Source organism: Mesoplodon mirus (assembly GCF_964341445.2).
Source record: "Mesoplodon mirus genome assembly, chromosome: 9".
NCBI classification, from domain to species: Eukaryota; Metazoa; Chordata; class Mammalia; order Artiodactyla; family Ziphiidae; genus Mesoplodon; species Mesoplodon mirus.
The window spans coordinates 109247957-109261789 of record NC_138985.1 but is presented as its reverse complement, the minus strand read 5'-3'; the positions used below and the strand labels follow the sequence as shown (position 1 = coordinate 109261789).

Sequence of the window (13833 nt, the reverse complement as noted above, 5' to 3'; positions counted from 1 at the left end):
CGTAGACCCATCTTCAGGAAAGGATAAGAAGATTCCAAAAGTTAAATAACAACAATAATGATTTGGTTGCTTGCAAAGGTATAGGAGTTAGATTGGCATCAGATCTAATCAATCTAAGCTGGAGGACAAATGGAGAAATGTCCTCAGCATTTTGAGGGAAAATGATTTTTTTTTTTTTTTTTTTTTTTTTTTTTTTGCTGTATGCGGGCCTCTCACTGTCGTGGCCTCTCCCGTTGCGGAGCACAGGCTCCGGACGCGCAGGCTCAGCGGCCATGGCTCACGGGCCCAGCCGCTCCGCGTCATGTGGGATCTTCCCGGACCGGGGCACGAACCCGCGTCCCCTGCATCGGCAGGCGGACTCTCAACCACTGCACCACCAGGGAAGCCCCATATGCTTACTTTTTAAGAAAGCTACCAAGTGTTTTCCAGAGCCATGACACCATTTTATATCCCAACCATTTCCCCCACATTCTCCCCAACACTTGGTGTGGTCAGTGTATTTAGTTTCAAGCATTCTAGTAGTCCTTTTTAACGGTTGCACAATAATTCCATGATATCCTTACCAATGAACTTTTACCTCACTACCTGTATTTTTGCCTCTAGAAAAAAAGCTGTGCTCCTGGGCTGAGGTAACTGGAGCTTTTACTGCTGTGAGATAGAGTCTTTGGAATAGGATCACTCATTAAAAGGTATAGATATTTAAAATTGCAATAAATATTATCAGAGAGCTTTCCAGAAAGGCTAGAATCATTTACATTTTACCAGCAGTGCATTAAAGTGGCCTTTGTCCTTCTCCCTAACCTCACTACTGACTTTTGCCAGTAGTAGATATTGGAACTCATTTTAATTTTTGCAAATTATTTTAATTTTCACCTCCTTGACTATTTATGAAGTTGAGTATCTTTTCATATATGTATTGGCTGTTTATTGTTCATCTTTGAACAATCTACACATATATTGCCCAGTTTCCTTGATTTTTGTGAGCTTTTTTTACAACATGCATTTTAAGATTTCATTGTTTTTTTCAAACCTGTTTTTTTTTTTTTTTTTTTTTTGTCTTTAACTTTGAGGCCATAATAAAACATTAAAGTATCTTTTCTTTGGCTTCATGTCTTGGTTAAGAAAGTATATCCAACTCTTGTATTGTACATACAGTTTCCTATATTTTATAAGATTTTTTTTTTTTTTTTTTTTTTTTTTTTTTTTTTTTTTTTTTTTCCTCGTACGCGGGCCTCTCACTGTTGTGGCCTCTCCCGTTGCGGAGCACAGGCTCCGGATGCGCAGGCTCAGCGGCCATGGCTCACGGGCCCAGCCGCTCCGCGGCATATGGGATCCTCCCAGACCGGGGCACGAACCCGTATCCCCTGCATCGGCAGGCGGACTCTCAACCACTGCGCCACCAGGGAGGCCCTTTATAAGATTTTTGTTGTTTTACTTTTTACAGATGAGAATTTAATCCTCCTTGGATTTTTATATAGTATGGGGTAGGAGCTCTGCTTTATTGTCTCCTAGCTGGAAAACCATTGGGGTAAGCACCACTTACTAAATAAACCATTGTTTCTCTGCCTTTGTCATATATTAAATCCCATTATTAACTGGGATTCCCTATGTACTATGTATATTGTTCTACTTACTGATTTGTCTTTTCTTATGTCAATACCAGACTGATTTCATTACACCAGGCATTTTTCATCCCAAGAAAATCCGTCATACTTAAGAAAGTGTTATTTAATTCTGCATACAAAAAGTTGGGATTTCAATTGGAATTAAATCACATATATATCAATGTTGGAAGAATGTGTATTTTTATACCAGTATTTTCATACGAGAACACAATGTTGCTGAAACTGGGCCTCTGTGCAACGGCACCAAATTGAATCTCGGAGACAGAGTTCTGGGTGAAGAAGAAAAGAACAGCTTTATTGCAGGGCACCAAGAAAGGAGTTCAGGGCAGCTTGTGCTTAAAAGACCAGAACTCCCCGAAGGCTTTCAGGGAAACGTTTATAAAGACAGGGTGAGGAAGGGTGTTTGTGGGGTGTGTGATCAGCTCGTGGACATCCTTCTGATTGGTTGGTGGTGAGGTCATCGGGAGTCAGCATCATCGACCTTCTGGTTCCAACCTGTCTGGGGTCTACGTGCTTGTGGGCAGCATGTGGTTAACTTCTTCCGCCTGGTAGGGGTTTCAGTATCTGCAAAACAACTCAAAGGACATGGCTCAGAATATTATCTATAGCCCTTGAGGAGGAACTAAAGGTCCTTGACTTTGTTTAATGGCTAAAATACTATTATTTTGTCTTGCTTGACTGTTTTCCTTTCTGCATTTTCTCACTTTACGATTAAATTTATCCTTTGACTAAAGGTTTTTTTTTACAGACAAAAGGCAGGTGGAGGACATGAGCGGGGGTTTATTCTGGGAAGGCCTCATAGGGTCCTGCTTGGTTACAACAGTAAGTTTCTCTACTAGTTCACATCTTGTTTCATTGCTCTTTGAAGTTCTCCACTCAACTCCCATGAGTTCCTTCTTGATCACGTGGCCTCCCTCTCAGCAAGGTATCATCACTCGCCTATCCTTCGTAAAAATCATTCTCTTGCTTTTCCTTATAGTTTTACTGCCTATGTCTGTTGGTCTAAATAATATATATATTTTAGTTTTGTCCATTATTAAGCTTGACAAAAATGGAATCAGACTCTGTGTTCTCCGGGGACTTTCTTCGTTTGTTCAACATAGTGTATGTGAGATTTATCCATGCTGGTGCCGGTAGCTGTATTTTGTTCATTTTTATGGCTGTGTATTATTCCATTGTGTGGTATTCTACAGTTAGTTTATTCAATCTACTCTTGATGGATATTTGGGTTGTTTCTAGCTTTTTACTGTTATGAGCTTTCTTATAAAAATATCCTCATGTATTCATTCATGTAAGAGTTTCTCTAGAGCAATTGTCTTCAAACATTTTTGCTTGTGTATTCACCAAAAATTTTTTTTGAATCTAAGTGTTCCCTTGAGCATTTTAAACTGCTTGAGCATTTTAAAGAGTTATTTTTCACCATGAATGTTTGCAAAGAATGCAATTTCTAACACATTGTAGATATTAACATTTTAAAATAAAACTGCTATTATTTTAAAATTTTTTAAAATTTTATTTATTTTATTAATTTATTTTGTCTGCATTGGATCTTCGTTGCTGTGCGCAGGCTTCCTCTGGTTGCAGCGAGTGGGGGCTACTCTTTGTTGCGGTGTGCAGGCTTCTCATTGAGGTGGCTTCTCTTGTTGCAGAGCACGGGCTCTAGACGTGTGGGCTTCAGTAGTTGTGGCACACAGTCTCAGTAGTTGTGGCACGCAGGCTCAGTAGTTGTGGCTCACGGGCTTAGTTGCTCCACGGCATGTAGGATCTTCCCGAACCAGGGCTTGAACCCGTGTCCCCTGTATTGGCAGGCAGATTCTTAACCACTGTGCTACCAGGGAAACCCCTCATTTCTTTTCAATGTTGAATAATATTCCATTGACTGGATGTACCACAGTTTATTTATCCATTTGCCTACTGAAGTACATCTTGGTTGCTTGCAAATTTTGGAGATCATGAATAAAGCTATTATAAATATTCATGTGCAGATTTTTGTATGGACCTAAATAATATATTTTTAAATAAAGGGATGAGAAAGGAGGGCCTTCTAAGAATGATAGAAGCCATAAAGAAAATGTTTGTTAAAATTTCCAGACTGAGCAAAAAACTTACCATAGCTAACTTAAGAGACAAACAGCAGGGGGTAGTATCTGCAAGACATTTGACACCAATTGACAGTTCTCTTTTACTGAGCATATTGTCAATTTAAATTAGAGATACAAGTCTCAAACTTTTTTGACTCTTTTATTTATTTATTTATTTTATTACCTCTATGCTTATGGCAGAAGAAAGAAGTATCAGTGATCTTCTTTGGATCTGTCCAAGAAACCTTATGAGTATTTAGACTTGTTAGGAATTACTAGATTTCAATTTACATCTCACAATAAGGAAACACATTATTATTATTATTTTATTTTTATTTTTATTTTTTTTGCGGTACACGGGCCTCTCACTGCCATGGCCTCTCCCGTTGCGGAGCACAGGCTCCGGACGTGCAGGCCCAGTGGCCAGGGCTCACAGGCCCAGCAGCTCCGCGGCACGAGGGATCCTCCCGGACTGGGGCACGAACCCGTGTCCCCTGCATTGGCAGGCGGACTCTCAACCACTGTGCCACCAGGGAAGCCCTATTTTTAAAATAAATCTATTATTTATTTATTTTTTGGCTGCACTGGGTCTTCATTGCTGTGCGGGGGCTTTCTCTAGTTGTGGTGAGAGGGGGCTACTCTTCGTTGCGGTGCATGGGCTTCTCATTGTGGTGGCTTCTCTTGTTGTGGAGCACAGGCTCTAGGGTGTGCGGGCTCCAGCTGTTGTGGCGCACGGGCTTTGTTGCTCCACGGTATGTGGGATCTTCCTGGACCAGGGCTTGAACTGTCCCCTGCACTGGCAGGCAGATTCTTAACCACTGGGAAGTCACCAGGGAAGTTCCAGGAAACACATTCTTAAATAAGACAACCATAATTCTACAAGCTTTGAGAGACCAATGGTTATTTTCACAGGGCAGAGCTACAGTTTTCGAGGACTGGATATCTCACAGACTCTGTTGCAGGAATAATATTTGCTGTTTTCCTCTGTAGCTGTAGGGGCAAAGAAAAAATTTCCCTCCTTTATTTTGCTAGTATTTCTTTCACCAACCATTAGAAGCACTTATGGTTTGAAGAGCCATCACTAGAATTCCAAGAGCTAACACTGAAGGAAAAAGAGGAGTCCTGAATAGCCACAAAACTCTAAATAAAGAAAGGAAAGCGGCAGAAAAGGAGTGTTAAGTGGTGTTATATAGAGTAGGTAGTATTTTGCTTTCTTGAGTAATAAATAAAGGCCTTTCTTGAATCAACAAGAAAAATACATATAATTTAACAGAAGAAATCAGCTAAGTATATGAAGAGGCTGTTTAGAGGAAAAAGCATATAGTTGTCCCCAGTAGAAAGCATCTCATCTCACCCTATGTAGTAGCTGAGAAAATTCCTGAAGACAGAACCAAGATGACTTTTTCAGTGACTAATTTTCATTTTTTCTAATGCACAGAAAGTAGCCGGTCAGGATCCATAGTCTCTATGGTGTGGGGTCCCGAGTATTAGCCTCAGTAGCTTAAGACAGGTAAAAGGACAGGTTTACCTCAACCGTGAAAAACTCACGTGGCAGGTGTGGATTTGATACCTTTGAGCAATGTCTTGTGTACCAAGTATTTACAAAATATGTGTGAGATGACTGAATAAGTTGACTTCATGCATAAAAGTATTCACGATAAACCAGTTAAGAGTTGATAAATGTCTAGCACAAAGAGTTATTTTTGTTTTAGAGGAGTTGATCTTTTAACCTTCTTTCCCCTACCCACCCCCACCAACTAAAATGAGATATCAGAGGGATTTCTAGCTAGCAAAGAGAAAAAAATGTCTTCTGTATGTTAAAAGCATGCCTTTCTGTCCTCTACAGCAGGAGGGCATGTATCCACCTCATTCAGTGTAACAGCTATAATTGTTTGAAAAGTTAAAATGACAGTAACAATATGGGGGAATATTTTGCAAGTCAGGCATGGCTTTCATTGCAAATGTGAAAGGTGGGTGTTATCTGCATTATAAATGCCTCCTCTCTAAGCAAAGAACCAAGAGTTACTTGTAGCTCAATGTCCTGATTATAGCTGTTTCTCAACTTACAGTTCTGAACCCAAATGTGCAAGTAATGGTTCAAGCTCTGCCCCCTTCACTGTAAGAATGTCTCCAGAGAGGCACTTCAGCCCCTGCAACCCAGGGGCCCCCAGCAGGGCCTTTGCACAGAAGCAGAGGAAGAACATTAACCAGAGCAGTGGGAGGCGCCAGGGCACCCCTACCCACTTAAGTGCCTGTCACTTTGCCTAAATCGCACTATGGGTGGGGTCGGATGGGTCCCTGGCTTCTGTGGAAATGCAAGTCCACCTAGGTGAAGAAACCTACTAAACTTTGTTTCCTCCTCAGGTCAAAGCATGGGTGACTTGAGAGCAGAGGGCATTTGACAGAGAAACAAGGGGGCCAGAGCCATAGAAGGTCTCAAGCAAGATGCCTGCCTTGAATTCAGCCTTCACTGCTATCTGGAATGACATATAAGAAGCTATCTTTATGCAGGAGAGGTAAATGGTCGGCATGGGGCGATGCGAGTCGGTCCAGTGTGGGCCAGTGAAAGGCGGCGGATGCTTGGTTTGGGATGCAGCTGTGCCCCAGATGTTCATTGGCTTCCCCGGGTCTCCAGACTAACTCGGGTAGAGACCTTGTTCTGCACAAAAGCCTTACAGAGATGCGGTGGGGAGAAGGAAATGGAACGGTTATTAAAAAGAAAACAAAACCAAGCCAAGCCAAAAAAGAAAACCCTCTTCCTCTGGCGTCTCCGAGGGCTTTTGAGTCACTCTCTGAGGATAGGTTGGCGAGGAAACTCACACATTGTCCTTTTCCTGCCCTGGGGGACGCGGTCTTTCTCTCTGTCTCTCTGGCAGATAGAATTGGTGGCCAGGTTTTTTCATTTGCCCCTGCTCTTAGGTTTTTGTGAAGAGACTAGAAGCCAATGAGAGAGGCTGCCTGGGAGAGGAGGGAAGATTGCAGCAAGATTGTCTGAGAACGTGCAGAACTTTCCAGGACCTACCAGGTAACAGGGCTTGTGCATCTCTCTACCTCTCTCTTTCTCCTTCCTTCCCTCTCCTTCTCCCTCTCACTGCAGTTCTCCCAGTAACAATCTGTGTCAGTCTACACACTTGATCTCTCTAAGCCTCAGTTTCATTATTCCTAAATTATTGGGGTCAGAAATTACATACCCTAAAGCCCCAAATAACTGCAAACAGAAAATATTACTAGTACTATATTTTTCAGAACCTAAAATTTTGAACAGAATGAGCTCAGAGAGTAGCCCTTTGGTGATACTAGCTTGCTTATTTCTCGTGTTTGTGCAAAAGTGTATTCACATATGCACCTAGTGGCTGCTGCACCCACATCTGGGTGCACCTATAGAGTTCTCTGCACGTTGCTGGGTAAGGGAGGATGGTCTGACCCTCCTCCCTGCAACCTGCTCCCAGAAGTCATAGGATGCCCTTTGAAGAACAGGCTGAAAACTTGCCTTGCGATTTTAATCTGACTTGATGTCTGTTGCTTGTTTCTATTGCATATACCACTCAACTTGAAGGCAAGTTTCTGTTTTCAAGAGGGAAAAAGATTTCAGGAACAGGACCCAAGGTGATCTGCTCGGGTAAAACATGTGCTTTATTTCTGAGAAAGACATACAATTTATTGTTTTGAAAAATGATTTAACCTGCTCATTGACCAGAATGGAGTTATGAGGGCATTATTCCTGGAGGATTACCCTGCCTGGCACCCTTTGACAGTGACAGTGTCTCACCATGGCATCTTGTTTATGATTCCTAATCAGCGTGTCACCTTCTCCAACCCTCTCCCGTGGGGCCAGTAGGGAGGAGATCCTGAATACTTTTGGCAAATGAGAGTGAGATAATCTGCCTGGGTTTTGGCCCATTTCAGGCCAGTTTCAGCCCATTTCACAATTTTGCCAAGGGTGCCTCTACCTTTCCTGTCCCCACGTGCTCCTTTCAGCCCTGCCCAGTGGAGATGTTGCAGGAAGTGGGGCTTCCCAAGGGTGGTACAAGGAATCACCTTCTTTCCCTGTCTTTGGAAGGAGCAGTTCTCTAAACTGATCCAACCGTCCTCCAAGTGTAGGGAGAGAAGTGTCTAGCAAAGCCAGGTATTTAGTAACATTTTCAATGAATGAATGGAAGGATGATGGCTCTGCAATGAGGGAGCTAGGTGGACGGCCAGGAGGAAGCACGATGATGGTGATGTCGGGAGGGGACTAATGTGGCAACAAGGGCACAGGGATCTGCAGGGGACAGAGCAGGGGAGGGTGTGCAGCTGGGACCTGGTGGCAGCCTTCTGGCCAGAGGTGTGGCCTTTTGGACTAGAGAGGGGAAAAAAATCCTCAAAAAATAATTGAGAAAGATGGTTCTTGAGAAGGGGCCCCTTTTTTCACTTCTCTTTCTGCTCAGGCTAGACTCAGAGAGAGCAGCAATTTAAGCCTCTCATTCTTGTTCCAAGATGGCTGGCTACCAGTCGCTTGGCCATACACATCACGTGAGTAGCGCTGCTTGGCCCGTTCCCGAGGGTCTGAGGGGCAGCCAGAGGGGAACATCTCTCCCAGCACACAGGGCAGGCGGCACATTCTGGTCCTGCCTGCACTCCCAATTGGCTGGGAGACACCGTGAAGGGGTTGCCATCTCTCTCGGATATCCCTTCAACCCACAGTCCTGGGTGCAGGTGGCTTCACATCGTTGCTGTATTCCTCATATATAAAAGATGTGGACAGTGTTACCTGGTTTCTCTGAGTCCAGGCATATCAGCTCCAGCCCCCCTCCAGCTCCCCTTTCTGCAGCTCTTTCAGCATCTCTGCCCTTTAACATTCATCTAGTCACTTACCTGGTACCAGCCTGGTGTCCTCAGATGCTTGGGAGCCCCTCCTTGCTGGTCCTCTCTGGAGACCACCATTCAAGATGATCCAAGGGCAGTACATGAGAAAACAGAGCACGTCGGTTTCAAGATCATCAGCACAGAAAATAAGCTGATATCTAAAAAACACCGGTGTCCCCATTTGCCACCCGCTATGCAATCACATCTTTAAAAAAATCCTCCCTATAGACTTCGTGCTTGAAAAGATCCAGCCAAAGATGAGAATTATTTTCAGGTTTGCTCCTTCTCCAAATTTCAACAGAATTAGCTGGATCGATGTATCAGTTTTCTCCAGAAAAACAGAACCAATAGGATGTATGTATGAAGAAATCTATTTGAAGGATTGTCTCACGCAATTATGGGGGCTGGTAGGTCCAAAACTTGTAGGGCAGACTGGCAGGCTGGAAACTCAGGCAGGAACTGATATTGAAGTCTTGAGGCAGAATTCTCTTTTGGCTTGAAAATACCATTAGAACAAAGGACAAGATATTACCGGGAAACTGTCTGATAGAAGCTGAATTTTGACATTCAAATTAAAATAATTCCCAAGTTATTTATTTATTAAATTATTTTTCCTTCAAAGGGAATCACTGTGGCCAGTTTCAGAGGTGGAGGGGCTAGATAACATCCTATATAGTGTGATTCCAAGGAGCGTGGAGGAAATCTACTTATTCCAAAAAGTATTTTTTTTTGGTTCACCTGTCCTAGATGCTGAAATTCCACAATTAAAGATTCATTCTTTAGCATTAACTCCTGAGCCTTAGAAAATACTCTAAAATTTTGCACACAGTGAGGTCCTGATGCAGTTTTGGGAAGGGTTGTGAAGTTCTTTCCCAATAGTGAAGCTTGAGTAGTCATCCTTGGGTGGGGCCTGAGTGGCCCCACTCACTGAGCACAGGAAGTAGGAAGTAGGAAGAAAGACAAAGATCAAGAAAAAGGCATATGGGGGACAATGAAAGAAGGGGAGTGGACTGGAGAGAGATGCCCCTGAGGTAGCTACTGGTCAAAGACTATCTGAGCTGAGAATATGGAAGCATAGATCTTTGGTAACATAAGAGCTGGTCTGAGCCTAATAAATCAGGTCTTCCCTCTGTTTACCGGATGTATGCTCCACCCCACTGCCCACCTGGGGTCATGACAATCTCCTACTCCTGGCATGACCAACTCGTCCTGGTTTGCCTGGGACTCTCCCAGTTTCAACACTGAAGTTCCTTTGATCAGGGGATCCTCTCAGTCCTGGGCAAACTGGGATGATTCGTGACCCTCTCTACCACCATCACCATGGAAACTTAGGGAAGAACGTCTTTTGTGAGTTTACCCAAGGCGAAATTTTGCCAGGCAATCTTGACTTTGGGTGCCACGACTGAGACCCTGAAGACAGAGAGCCAGGGAGCCAGGAAATGACCAACTTCCTTATTTAGTCTTCTGGGTGGACAGCACGTTTTCAGTGCATCCTGTTAGTAGCTAAATACAGGTGGTGGGAAACCACGTGCGGTGCTCTTGTGTTGGGACCGTCTGTATACTCTTTGTGAGGAAGCCCAGTCTAGTGCCAAGAACGGCTGAGGGTCAGCAGCCCTGGGTTCTAGTCTCGGCTCATCCATTAAATTATGTGTGACCCTCAGTAGTTGTTTTTTTCTCCCTTCACTCTCCTCATCTATAAAACGTGGTGTTTTGTGTCAGATGTCACATCCGACTCCAGTATGAACAATCTCTGCCTGTTTTCCATCTAGAACAAAATGGAGGGGCTTCAGAAGGGTGGAGAAGACACCTGCATCAAAGGTAAGATCTGGTGGAGCCCTGCACAACACCTGGGGACCATGAACTCAGCATTGGGTCAGCAAACTTCCCACCTGTAGTGAAAGGTACAAGACTAGAGTCACCTCAACACAAAGAAAATGCATATCCCCCAAGAAATAGAACTTATTAGGCTATTGGCTGTCATGCTCTCCTTAGTGAGGGTAAGTTTTTTCAGATAAAACCCTGCCAACTTGTAAAACAGAGACCAGGCAGGGATGGGAGGAGTTGAAAGTATGTGACTAACAATTAATTACGTGGTTGTAGGAAGCTCTGAGCATCAGAAGGCCTTCAGGGTGGGAACTGAATAGGGAGAATGTTCTGGAAAGGGTGGAAAAATTCAGCATCCCAAAAGGAGCGATCCTAAAGACTTTGGCCAGATGGGATGATTTATTCCACCAACCCTGCATGACTTCCCTTTATTCTCTGTAAGAATATTTACTCTGAGCCCAGCCCTGTTGTGGGAAAAGAGAGTATGATAGCCTAATTGATCCAGGGATGCTATTTCTTCTAGGTCTTTTCCTTTTTATCTTTCTCTTCCTCCTAAAAAGGCATTTATTACTCTTTTTGTTAGTTCAGGCTGCTAAAACAAACACCACAGACTGGGTGGTAATCAACAAATGTTTATTTCTCACTGATCTGGAGGCTGGGAGGTCCAAGGTCGAGGTGTGGTAGATCTGGTGTCTGGGGAGAACCCACTTCCTGGTTGCTGTGTCCTCATCTGGTGTAAAGAGAGTTCTAGTCTCTTTCTTTTCTTAGAAGGACGCTAATTCCATCATGGAGTTCCATCCTCACGCCCTCATCTAGACCTCAGCACTTCCCAAAAACCCAACTTCCAGATACCATCACATTGACGATTAGGGTTTCAGCATATGATATTGGGGGGGACACATTCAGTCCATGGCAATGGCACATTAACTTTTTGTGTGCTCTGACAGGTGGAGGAGAAGAGAGCTTAAATCCAGGATCATTTTGGTTGAGGATCATCCTAGTGGGCAAAACAGGCAGCGGGAAAAGTGCCACTGGGAACAGCATCCTCTGCCAGCCAGTGTTTGAGTCCAGGCTGGGGGCCCAGTCGGTGACCAGGAAGTGTCAGCGGGCAACAGGCACGTGGAACGGGAGGAGCGTCCTGGTGGTGGACACGCCCCCCATCTTTGAGGCGAGGGCCCAGGACCAAGAGGTGTACGAGAACATCGGGGACTGCTACCTGCTCTCGGCCCCGGGGCCTCACGTGCTGCTGCTGGTGACCCAGCTGGGGCGCTTCACAGAGCAGGACGTGGTGGCCGTGACCAGGGTGAAGGAGGTCTTTGGGGCGAGAGCCCTGAGACACACAGTCCTCCTCTTCACCCGCAAGGAGGACTTCGCGGACGGATCCTTGCATGACTACGTAGCAAACACAGACAACGTCAGGCTAAGGGGCCTGGTCCGGGTGTGCGGGCAGAGGTACTGCGCCTTCAACAACCGGGCCTCCGGGGACGAGCAGAGGAAGCAGCTGGCCGAGCTGATGGCCGTGGTCGAGGGGCTGGAGAGGGAGCACCAGGGCGCCTACCTCAGCAACGACCTCTTCTTTGATGCACAGCAGCTCCAGCAGGGCTGGGGCGACCCCCATGGAGAAGGTCACATGCGCTACCTGGCCAAGGTGCGGTCGCATGTTGCAAAGCAAAAGCAAGACCTGAGAGAGGCCCAGAGAAACGGTGCCTTCAAGGCGCTCCTCCGAGTCAAAAACTGGATCGTTGTGCATGATGCTCTTTGTGTTTGTCTTGTTTGGTGCAGCTTACTTTTTTTTCTTATTCTGCTGATCATCTGGTATCACCTTTAATTCTCTGTCTCATCTGTTTGTCAGAGCCTTTTCTAAAGTATCACCTCAAGGATTCATTGTTCATTTCAGAAATAAATTCTGTTGGTCTGCAGAGGACATGGTTTGTCATCTCCGCAGCTCCCATCTTCCTTGTAGGTTTCTGGCTTGGTTCATGCCTCCACCAGTCCCTTGGTGAAGCCACGTGCCTCAGAAGAAGATGACAATGGCTCAGTTCAAGGGACACCTGGCTGGTCTACATACAATCTCATTTTCTTTGTAGTGAGCAGCTCAGGCATAGGCCTGAGACCCAATTCAGGCCAATGGGAAGTGAGAAAAAGTCTGCAGAGGTGGGGCCAGAAGGTTTCTCCTTGCCCAGGAGAGAGCCCCATAGAGAGACAGTCTCTTCCTCCTCTGAGCATTGCTGGACCTGAGTGTAATGCTTGGAATGACAGCAGCCATGTGGCTACCGACCTGAGGTTGAAGCCAAGCAGAACGATGGAGTCAACCGAGCCACCGACTCAACCGCCTTGAAGCTTGCACTGTCTTTGGATTTCCAGTATGTCAGCCAATAAATTCCCTTATTGCTTAAGCTATTGGAGTTTGGGGTCTCTTTTAGCTGCATTTGAAAACCTTTGAACTAATGAAGAGTTCTCCATATCCTTTAAAAAAAAATCCTTAAATCTATCAGAACTTCCCTGTTTTCATGCTTCCTGTGAGTAAGTGAATCGAGACTAAATACACGAATTTCTCTTTTCTTGTTCCTAGTATCAGGAAGGACCTCCCTCTACAGCTAAATTTCCTGCTTAGAGTAGACATTCACTGAATCCTGAAGAAAGTGAAAAATCCCTAGAGTGGTATTATTTTGGAAATGACAAAAGGAGGGGGCCGAGTAAATGGGACGATCCCTAGGGGGGTCTTTTCCCTGCTTCCTTTATCCTTTGAGGGAGAAACAGAGCTCATATTTGAACACTTTCCAAGGAATTACTTTGGCGAACATTCATGTGTGAGTAAAGATTGAGCAAAACCCTTTCTCCTTCTCTGCTGTAAAATATCCTTGGGTCAACCCTCCGGCTTTATTCCTCTTGGAAATCAACAAAAGTGGAATGTCGTCTGGGTTACTGGGCAACGCTGCTCCTGGGGAAAGAGATGACTTCTTGGTGCGGGGAGGCCTGGGAATGGACCATCTACACACCTGGAGGGAGACCGTCCTCCTGTAGTCCTGCTCCCTAATGCTTTCTTGGGCCGAGTTTCTGCCTGGTAGGGATGCCTTCCCTGGAGGGAGGATGAGACCGCCCAGCCCAGAGGGCTTCAAGGACAGCATGTCCAGATCCAAAGTCTGCCTTCCTCTGCGCAGCCCACTCTCCCTCTGAGGGTCCGGGACAGTGCAGGGAGCCACTGTCCCAGGGCGGCAAGACGGAAACCTGGCTCCCTCCCGACTTTGCTGCTAGGCCCACACTGTGTCAATTCCACCCCGTCGGTGTCGCCCCTCCGCGTTCTCTCCTCTCCTTCCTCATGCCTCGTGTTATGGCGCAGACTCTGATGGCCAAGATGGAATTCTTTTCTTCTGAATGTTATCCTTTGTTCTCAGGCTTACACTTATTTAGTCCAATGGCCACATTGCTGCAGTCTGATCTTCCTACAACTCCTAACT

At 45.2% G+C, this 13833-nt stretch overlaps 1 protein-coding gene across 4 annotated transcripts; it reads left to right on the top strand.

The window, feature by feature from the left end:
* Positions 1 to 6112: 6112 nt before the first annotated feature.
* On the top strand, positions 6113 to 12775 carry LOC309810173 (GTPase IMAP family member 5-like). 4 transcript variants are annotated; one of them, XM_082632019.1, is made up of 5 exons: positions 6113 to 6222; positions 6626 to 6731; positions 7263 to 7312; positions 10271 to 10369; positions 11323 to 12775. In XM_082632019.1, exons 4-5 carry the CDS (start codon positions 10327 to 10329, stop codon positions 12201 to 12203), a joined length of 924 nt encoding a protein of 307 aa, XP_082488145.1. In that variant the 5' UTR covers positions 6113 to 6222; positions 6626 to 6731; positions 7263 to 7312; positions 10271 to 10326; the 3' UTR covers positions 12204 to 12775. The 4 variants fall into 4 exon arrangements, with proteins under 4 accessions (XP_082488145.1, XP_082488146.1, XP_082488143.1 ...); XM_082632020.1 differs by having other exon boundaries at positions 7263 to 7325; positions 10321 to 10369; XM_082632017.1 differs by lacking the exon at positions 7263 to 7312 and having other exon boundaries at positions 10321 to 10369.
* The last annotated feature ends 1058 nt before the right edge of the window (positions 12776 to 13833 follow it).

Bases quoted from the DNA above. Each gene is read 5' to 3' on its own strand.
- LOC309810173 (XM_082632017.1), top strand. From the start codon at position 10,327: ATGGAGGGGCTTCAGAAGGGTGGAGAAGACACCTGCATCAAAG. The intron at 10,370-11,322 runs GTAAGATCTGGT...GTGCTCTGACAG, and splicing joins AGAAGACACCTGCATCAAAG to GTGGAGGAGAAGAGAGCTTA.